Raw genomic sequence first — 10456 nt, forward strand, 5'->3', positions numbered from 1 at the left:
GTGTAGCATGGCTCAAAAGAAATTCCTGATAATTGGGCTCTCAACAGAATCTACAGAGGGCCAAGGTTGAGTCTATAATTCCAGAAGAGAAGTCAATATTCTCTGGATATAACAGAACCCAACAAAGGGAAGACAGCATCTGCATCTAGGATGGCCAGTCTGTTCTTACTAATTTATCAACCTTAAGTCATTTCTCCTTTTGCAGGCAGAGTAACTTCGTGGTTATGGGGAAAACTCAGATGTGTAAGTTCCTCCCTATGACAATGTGAGGAATAGTCAGGAAATGCTCCCCCACTAAGGCCCAGTACTAGGAATGACCTGCAGCCCATCGGCCCTTTGCATTCTGGCTTCCCTCTTCTGCCCCGTAGCCCACCCTCATGCCTCGCCTGTTGGTCTTTTTCTCTGGTGGTTAACATTGGAGTTCTTCCTGTGATACCCAGGGGTGTGCTGAAAATGATAACCACCAGCTCTTCAAGGACAAGTGAACATATATACTTACATATGTTTACAATAAAACTTACTGATATAAAGGATATCAACCTACAAATGTTAAAAAACACACAATTTCTTTATTGTAAACTTTTTCCGTGGTTATTATGACTGATTTTCACAGAATGCTTTTTTTATGGTAAAGTCTTGGATCAAAAGCAATTCTGTTAGTTACAATTTAACTAAGTTTTAATAATCTTTGAATAAATGCTTGCTACTATCTGATTAGTCAATGATGTTTTTGAAGGAGTGTAGTTTCAACTTAGAGTTTGATACTTTTGTTTCCTTAGTGAAGTGATAAAGACTTGGAATTAGTTCATCAGTGACATAAATGACTTCTTTGCTGAATTGAATAATAAATTTCAAATACTAGAAAAATGTTTCCTTAATTTTGGGGGGTATTTAAAGTATAATGGCTATAGATATGACACATGCAAGATGAATCTTATAATCACTTACATTTTATTACTTTCTTAGATTTAGACTAGGATCTGGCAAACGTTTTGTGTAAGAAGGCCAGATTGTACATATTTTAGGTTTAATGGGCTCTCTCTTGTTATAGCACTGAAGTAGTCATAGACACAGTGTGAATGATCAGCAAAATTCCACTAAAACTGTATCTACAAAACCAACCAAGGAGGCCGACTTGGCCCAAGGGCACTTGTTTTTATTTTTTTTTAATTTTTTAATTTTGTTTTGTAGACCAGGGAATGGAAAACAGTCAAGCCCTGGTTTGTAGTATTTACAATTTTTACCATGTAAATACTCCCACGATGGCAGATTTCAAGCTACAATGTGACACATTATTAAATGTGGAGTTGGGAAGAGATGTGTGAGCAAACCTTTATTTAGTATCTCCACCATATGGGTACAATTGACATAAGCATACAAGAGAATAGATACAAGTTGAGTGGCCCCAATCCAAAGATCTAAAATCCAGAATGTGATAAAATTTGAAAGTTTTTGAGTTCTCACAAAGTGGAATAAGTGGAAACTTTCATGGCTGGTCTGTCTGTTGACAAATTTTTTTAAATTTATTCTTTTTAAATATACATGACAGTGGAAGGTATTTTGACATATTATACATACGTGGAGTATAATTTATTCTAATTAGGATCTCATTCTTGTGGTTGTGCATGATGTGGAGTTTTACTGGTTGTGTATTCATATATGAACATAGGAAAGTTATTTCTGATTCATCATGTTTTTCCTGTTCCCATCCTTTCTTGTTTACCTTCATTCCCCTTTGTCTAATCCAATGATCTTTTATTCTTCCCTTCCCACCCCTTAATGTGTGTTAACATCCACCTACTAGAACATTTGGCCTTTGGTTTTTGGGGAGTGGCTTATTTCACTTAGCATGACAGTCTTCAGTTCCTTTCCATTCACTGGCAAGTGCCATAATTTCATTCTTCTTTCTGGCTGAGTAATGTTCCATGGTGTATATGTACACATTTTCTTTATCCATTCACCTATTGAAGGGCACCTAGGTTGGTTCCATAGCTTAGCCATCGTGAATTGAACTGCTATAAACATTGATGTGACTGTCACTGTATTATGCTGATTTTAAGTCCTTTGGGTTAAACTGAGGAGTGGGATAGCTGGGTCAAAATGATGGTTCCATTCCACATTTTCTAAGGAACCTCCATACTACTTTCCAGTATGGTTGCACCAATTTGCACATTTTCTAAGGAACCTCCATACTACTTTCCAGTATGGTTGCACCAATTTGCACATTTTCTAAGGAACCTCCATACTACTTTCCAGTATGGTTGCACCAATTTGCAGCCCCACCGGCAGTGTATGAGTGCACCTTATCCCCCACATCCTCACCAACATTTATTGTTACTTGTATTCTTGATACCTGCCATTATGATTGGAGTGAGATGAAATCTCAGTGTAGTTTTAATTTGCATTTTTGTTGGCCAATCATATTTCTTCTTCTGTGAAGTGGCTGTTCATTTCCTTTGCCTGTTTATTGATAGAGTTATTTGTTTGTTTGGTGTTCTTTTTTGAGTTCTTTATATATCCTAGAGATTAATGCTCTGAGGTGCAGGTGGCAAATATTTTCTCCTGTTCTGTAGGCTCTCTCTTCATATTCTTGTTTGCTTTGCTATGAAGAAGTTTTTAGTTTGATATCATCCCATTTATTGATTCTTGATTTTACTATGCCTGACATTTGTGGTGAGTTGTTGTCAAAGTTCAGATGCACCAAAAATATTGTATAAGAATTACCTTTTAGGCTACATGTGTAAGGCGTACATGAAACATCAATGAATTGTGTGTTTGGAGACTAGGGTCCCATCCCCAAAGTACCTCATCATTGTAAGAAAATATTCCAAAATCCAAAACATTTGGTCCTAAGCATTTTGGATAAAATTTGCATACTCAGCTTGTAATAGTGAACTGTAGGAGAACAGTTAGAAAGTAATGAGTAGTTGTTGCTTTCAATAAATCAGTATAATTCATTTAATTGTTAATATTGAATAATCAGCTTAAATGATTTTTTAAAATTTAATAATTGGCTATTGTAAGCTTGTGCAAATCAGCTTTGTTACCTCCTGTAAAATGACAGACACTACTCTAACCTTTCGATTTGATTTGTTTTAACCCTAATTATCATAACACCTACCAAAAACACCCTATTACACATTTAAGGAAACCAAGGCATAGAAGTTAACTGACATCATGTGATAGAACAGTATGTTTTTGGTTTTGGTACTAGGGATTGAACCCATTACCATTGAGCTTAGTAGTCCTTTTATTTATTTATTTATTTATTTATTTATGTTTTTATTTTAAGATAGGGCCTCACTAACTTGTCGAGGCTGGCTTTAAATTTGGGAATCCTCCTGTCTCAGCCTCCTGAATCATTGGGATTACAGGTGCACACCACCAAAATGGAACAGGGTTTTGAATGAGCCTATCTGACTTGCTAGCCTGATATTGCTCTCACACTGTGTGCTAAATGGCATCCCAGTATTGCTGACATACCTAGCTGAGACCCAGTTGGATAACACTATGGTGGGTGTGGGTAGGAGTAGTGAGAGTGCTTTGCAGGCTACTGCCCAACTCAGCTATTCACGTCTAAAAACAGACAGTTTGTGGCTTTTGTAGACTTGGTCCCTAGCATAACTGCGCCTTCTAGTTGTAAATTTCCTCATTGTCCATGCACTCCGTCAGTGACCTTCCATACCACTGTAGGAATCACTGTGTCACAATCTCTGCTTTCCCCTAGCAGTTTCAGTTCTGTTGACTTGACATGCAGTGGACTGATTTTCATATTAACCTCTGAGGAGGAAAGAATGTGAATCTCAAGTTGCAGACCTGCATTTAAATGTAGGCTTTGCCACTTGGACATCAAACCTACAAGAATATAATGAGTGCCTCCTTTGCCAGGTGGCTACAGGGATCTACAGAGCTCATGTGACAAGGTGCTGGAACCAGAGCATGTGTGATAAGGCTCATCATGGAAATGAGAGCTGTCAGTTTGTGAGGGACTCTCACATCCTTGCCCCAACTCTTGTCTCCTTTCTTTCCTTGACCCAGAGTTTGAGTCAGCACATTGAATAGGTTGAAAGCCCTGTATAATAGAGTTCCTTTTCCTCCTTCAGTCTGCTCAGCAAATGTAGACATATCAACAGGGCACCTGTTCTGGCTGCCTTGCGACAGAGGTGCTATCCAGAAGACCAGCATTCCTGGAGCCGACACACATACCCTCTACAGCACCAGCAGCATCATACTGCAGCTGCTTCTCGACTGGCCCAGGAGGGTGCTCTATTGGGTGGAAAGCGGGAAACACTTGCAGAGTCTAACCCTGGATGGCAAAATCAGACAGGAGGTCTGGAGAGGCACCTGGACAGCAGACACCCAGATGGCCTTAGACCTGGGCTCCGCTAGCATTCTCTGGACTACCAAAGGGTCAGGTAAGCCCTTGTACTGCCAATGCACGTGAGGAAGCACCAGGGGACAGTGAGCTCTAGACAGTCCTATCTTTAGTATAATGCTTCTAGTCATTCTTTCACATTTGTTTTCAATTTTTTTAATTAATTTTTTTTGTCTGTGCTGGGGAAATTCTTTTTTGTTTTTAATTGACACACAATAATTGTACATATTTATGAAGTGCAGTGTGACGTTCTGACACATGTATGCAATGTGCAGTGATCAAATCAGGGTGCATCTGTCACCTGGAACATTTATCGTTTCTTTGTGGGGAGAACACTTGAAGTCCTCTCTCCTAGCCATCCCAGTTATTTCAAGAACTAGGTAGACACAGAATTTGTCTGTGTCTACCTAGTTCTTGAAACTGGGAATAGAAGTTTGACAGTTAAAGCATGGATAGTCACCTCAAATTTGCCTCTGATCTAAAAGTGTAGTTTGGGGGAGGGGGATAGTAGAGGATAGGAAAGACAGCAGAATACAACAGACACTAGTATGGCAGTATGTAAAAAAGTGGATGTGTAACCGATGTGATTCTGCAATCTGTATACGGGGTAAAAATGGGAGTTCATAACCCACTTGAATCAAATGTATGAAATATGATATGTCAAGAGCTTTGTAATGTTTTGAACAAGTAATAATAAAAAATAAATAAATAAATAAATAAAATAAATAATCCCCCCCCACAATAATAAATAAATAAAATAAATAAAAGTGTAGTTTGGGGATTTAGAAGATGGAAAACCTCAGAAATGACATACTTAATAACTTTTAAAATATACTTTGAATAGCTGTTTGTCGTGTCCAGGATTCACTTCTACTTCATTAAGTAGAAGTAATGAAACCAAAGTCCCATTGCCAATGAGGGCCAAGGGTTGCAGCTGTAACTTGGAAACAAGTACAGGTTATATCTGTGTAGCTGAGTTTGCTCATTTTCTTCCCCCGGAGTCTGTCCGTGAGGTCAGCTACATGCTGATGGCCAGGAGTTTTTAGTATACATGGAAGCAGCAAAGTCACATCTGACGTTCCCTCATGGCAGGACAAAGCCCCTCGCTTTCCAGGAGCTTAAAGCACCTCATTAGTCTATCTTTACATATAAAATTAAAATCTAGAAAACGTGATACGAAGAGTATGTGATTCTTTATATTTGGGGTTTTTGAACCTCAATCTGACAGCACATGTGCACCTCACCCAAGCATTCTGTGGTGACAGATCACTTGTTCAGCATCCGCTTCTAAGACCTTGGCTCTTCCTTAGGGTTGCAAAGTCTGAGTCTCCTAAAAAATAGAACGTACTCTTTGAACAAGTCCTGGAGTGATGGGCTCATCGCGGCCCATGAGCCCTACCTGGTGACGGTGGACCAGGCAGCTCTTGTGCTGTGGAACAGGAAGACGCTGGAGCCCTTCTCAGTGCTGAAGGAATCATACGTAAAGAAAATGATCATCTTGGCAGAGAACCAGGAGGTGCCGGGTGAGTCCTTCTTTGGTCTGGTTATTCTTTGACTCCGCTTCACTGGACCCTTCCCATTGTTGTGCTTTTCTAGGATCCGATCCTGGGTGCTTGTACATGTGCACGGGCAGTTGTCTCCAGCCACAGTTCAGCAGGCTGTCTCCCTAAGGTCTCTGTGTGTTGGAAACACAAGAATCCAACCCATTTCTTCAAGTTCCTTAATGACATAAGTCTCTTAGCAATATTCAAAGAAGGGTGCAGGCCATCACCCCTTTTGGAAGTCATCTTGCACATCAGCATATTCAAGCCTTTTTGGTACTTAAAAAAAAAAAAAAACATTTAATTTGCTCTAAACCAGTTTCCCAAACTTATTTATCAAAGAAACCATTCTTTCCCTCCATGGAACTGAACCAGGCACCCTTAATCACTGAGTCACATCCCCAGCCCTTTTTTTTATTTTTATTTTTTTTATTTTGACACAGTATCTCACTAAGTTGCTTAGGACCTTGCTAGGTTGCTGAGGCTGGCTTTAAACTGGCAATCCTCCTGCCTCAGCTTCCAGAGCTGCTGGGATTACAGGGGTGTGCCACCATGCCTGGCTAAGTAGTATCTCAAAGGGGACCCTCTGTGACACTCCTTTAAGGTTGTGGATGCAAGTTGAGTTTCCCTTGTCTGAAATATTTGAGACACGTTTCAGATTTTGATTTTTTTTTTGAGTTTTGTAATGTTTGCATATAACTAATATTTTGGGGAAGGTACCCAAGTCTAAACACAAAATCCAGTTAACTTTATATACATCTTATGCACATAGCCTGAAGATAATTTTTTAAATTATGTTTAGTGCTCCTGCATTATGACTATGACCTGTCCCATGAGGACAGGTAGAGAATTTTCTACTTGTGACATCGTGTTGGCACTTACAGGGTTGTAGATTTTGAAACATTTTGGATTTCAGATTTTTTGGATTTGGCATGCTCAACTGGTACCAGGAAAAACCGTGCTCTTGCTTTTATTGAAGTTGTGTCAGGGTTATTTGAATGAATCTGCTTAAGGTTGCTTTCCTTTCTTTTTCTTTTGAAAAATGTTGTTGGCACAGAGCCCCCGCCCCTTCCCGCCACACACACAAAAAAATCTGATCTTGAATCACAAGGCAGGAAAAGAGGAAATTCATATCACAGGCGTCATTGTCATTGTTAGCAGATGTAGCTGGATGTCTTGAAGTGGAAACACAAAGGACAAATGCATTCCTTCTGTATACCCGATCTCATTCTGTCCTCCCATTCCCCTCCTCTGTCCAAACTGCCTTACTTTTTCTTTTTTTAAAGATGTTGATGGACCTTTATTTTATTCATTTATTTATTTGCGGTGCTCAGAATTGAACCCAGTACCTCACACATGCTAGGCAAGCGCTCTACCATCAAGCCACAACCCCAGCCACCGAACTGCCTTACTTTTTGACTCACTGGTTGGTTACGCCTGATTTTAAGAGTTAGAAGCATTAGGCATAGGGACAGATTTCTTAGGTGGTGAAGTGTGCCAGTAAAGTTGATTTTCTGTAACAAATCCAATCTTTATTATTCAAACAAATCTGTTCAGTTGCTACAATGGTTGCTGAAGAGCACTAATGATAACTTTTAGGATTGTAATTAATGCTTTTCAGCAAATGAGGACCCATTATATGCTGGCCCTTGTTCAAGACCACAGGATGCTATAGCAGGAAAGCAGAAGGACAGTTATGCCTCACTTAATGATAGGGATATCTTCTGAGAATGTGTAATGTTAGTGATGTCGTCATTATATTAACATCATATAACGTACCTACACAAGCCCACAAGCCCAGATGGAATAGACCATATACACCTACTGTACATATTTTTATGTGCTAGACTTTGTTTTTTTTTAACCCAAGGCACTTAACCAATGAGCCCACATCCACAGCCCTTTTTTATTTAGAGACAGGGTATCACTAAGTTGCTTAGGGCCTCACTAATTGCTGAGGCTGGGCTTTGAACTTGCCATCCTCCTGCCTCAGCCTCCAGGGCCACTGGGGTTTCAGGCATGGACCACAGTGCCCAGCTGGGCTAGACTTTTATATGACTGGCAGCATGGTAGAATTTTTTTTTAAACACCAGTATCGTTACAAACACATGAGTAATTCGTTGTGCTTGACATGAGAACAGCCTCAACTTTATATGATGTTAGTGACATCACTGAGTGCTAGGAACTTTTCAGCTTTATTTTAATCTTATGAGATTATTGTCATAAGTGAGACTGTTGTTGACTGAAATGTCAATCATACTACACATAACTGTACTTTTTATTCCTCAGACTGGAATAGAGTAGCAGATAGTGAAAAAAATTAAGGTTAAAGTTTTTAGACTGGCAAGAAGAAAACAATTTGCCCAAATTCAAAGCCAGTAGATAATGATCTAACGTACCACTCTTAATCTAAGGATGTAAATTCGAGGCAGTTTCACTTTTTATTCTTATGAAGTAGAAAAATGTTGGTACTCAGCCATGACATGTCTTTCTGGAAGAGGGGGACAATAGGAGCATGCCCCAATTGCTGAACCATACCAGCCTGACTTGCTGAAGCAGTGGTTTGCTCTAGATCCTGAGATTGAAGGAGCCACAATGGTCCCTCCTACTCTTCCTCCTCCACCACCTCTACTATGCACCCGGTCCTCTGTTCCCTGTCGGGATGGGAAGGAATGTATTTCTCGGGAGTCCCTCTGTGACGGCCAGCGTGACTGTCAGGATGGCTCCGATGAAGAGAACTGCTCCCAGCTCTGCCACAAACCAGGTCTGTCACCCTCTCCTGTCCTCAGTGTTTTGTGCCAGGTACTCTGAGTTGGCTTTGAGCGTGCCATGAATTGTCAGAGTGTTGACTTGACCAGAGTCATGCTGACTTTCCCTAGGCAGATTTGCATAGATGAAAGCCACAGCCTGTCAGGATTCTGATTCTGTGAGTGCCCATTTTACCACATTTAAGCCACGTGCTAGACTATTACTTCCTTGCTGCTTCAAATTTTCTAAGTGTTCCAATCTGACCTAAATGGCCCACTTTTAACAGAGGTGGTCTTACAAGTCATCAGAGTAACCAAACACGAGGCTTTAAATGACCTAGCTTAGCTCGCTGGTTTAGTTGACCTGAGCACGTTATGAATCAATTAGATATTAGAACTCAGATTAAACAAGATGAAGTCTGTTTGCACCTCAGATTCCAGAATGAGAGTGAATTCATCTCAGTTTGGACCTTCTGTCTGACTGTGCTACTCTGGCATTTTCCATTTAAGGAGTCTTCCAGTGTCTGGATGGAAGAAGGTGCATAGAGGAGAAATACCACTGCGATGGGGCTCAGCACTGCTTGGATGGGTCTGATGAGCTCAGCTGCTGGAAGCCTGTCGAAGAGTGTTCTCTGCGCTGTGACAACAAGACTCGCTGCATCCCTAAGAGCTGGCTATGTGATGGAAACCCAGACTGTTCTGACAAGAGAGATGAACAAGGATGTGGTAGGTTTCAACGGGCTTCCTGAAAGTATTTTAAACAGTATTAGAGTTGCTGCTGCTTTTTCATAGTAGGTAGGTTCTAAATGAGCAGATATGGAACCATCCTCATTCCTGGAAGTAATGCCAGGTTGGGTACCTATAGAGCCTCTGGTCACAATGTTTTTATCAACTGACTGATACTTAGCCTCTTTGCATATGTATTTCTGTTGAAAGGTGTCATGATATCTGTTGTTGATTCATCAGCATTGAGCTCACAACACTGCCATTCAGCCCTTAACACAGCTTACCTAATACAGGTATTTCTCCTTAAAGCAAGTCACAGCTATCTTGTGCTCAGGAACATTAGACAGCATTTCAGCCCTGTGCTAGGAGGCCATTCAATAGAAAAATCACCAAAATGAGACTAAATAGACTGCAAAAAGTACACTTATAGTTTAAGAGCCAACATAAGAATGCCCCAGTGCGTCTATTTGACCTCTGCTGGGAACTTGCACATTGAGTGACTCAAATTTCTTGCCACTATGCATGTGTCTGCAGATGACATGAGAGTATGGAAGTACTGACCTGAGGTTACAAAGAAAGTAAGTAGTTGAATGTGCAAATACTGAATCCAAAAATGAGGATCATTGACTCTCTTTTCTACAGATGTAACAGACTAAGATAAAAGATCTTGAGGTAGAGGGATCTTAGAGATCAGCCCCAATGCTCCCCTCTATTACAAGACCATATAGTGGGAAATCCATCTATGCTCCAAAGTTCCTTTATGTTGAGTTAGACTCTGCCTCCTTGAAGATTTAAATTTTGGTCTCAGCTTCCGCCTTGTGGGATCGTGTAGAAGAGAAAATTGGGAGAATCTAAGTGGGAGGAGGGAAGCTGGGTAAGCTACTATGTTAGTCAGCCTTCTGTCCTTGTGACCAAGCTACTGGACAAAGAACAACTTAGAGAAGAAATGTTTATTTTGGGCTCATGATTTCAGAGATCTCAGTACATGGTTGGCTGGCTCCATTGCTCTGAGCATGAGGTACGGCAGAACCTCATGGCAGAAGGATGTGGTGGAGAAAAGCTGCTCA

At 40.5% G+C, this 10456-nt stretch overlaps 1 protein-coding gene across 2 annotated transcripts in view; it reads left to right on the top strand.

Moving 5' to 3' along the window:
* Positions 1 to 10399, top strand: part of LOC124099603 (putative vitellogenin receptor) — a 30099-nt gene extending 19700 nt beyond the window's left edge. Inside the window, exons 14-17 of one of the 2 annotated variants that reach the window (XM_046454752.2) lie at positions 4104 to 4415; positions 5686 to 5898; positions 8489 to 8680; positions 9174 to 10399. In XM_046454752.2, the coding sequence (XP_046310708.2) occupies positions 4104 to 4415; positions 5686 to 5898; positions 8489 to 8680; positions 9174 to 9412 (956 nt within the window). In that variant the 3' untranslated portion in view covers positions 9413 to 10399. The remainder of the gene's footprint in view (positions 1 to 4103; positions 4416 to 5685; positions 5899 to 8488; positions 8681 to 9173) is intronic. The other variant, XM_058582697.1, reaches the window with a different exon arrangement.
* Positions 10400 to 10456: the final 57 nt, after the last annotated feature.

Source organism: Marmota monax, unplaced genomic scaffold, assembly GCF_021218885.2.
Source record: "Marmota monax isolate L192 unplaced genomic scaffold, Marmota_monax_Labrador192_F-V1.1 WCK01_AAM20220418_F8-fsc01072, whole genome shotgun sequence".
Lineage (NCBI taxonomy): Eukaryota > Metazoa > Chordata > Mammalia > Rodentia > Sciuridae > Marmota > Marmota monax.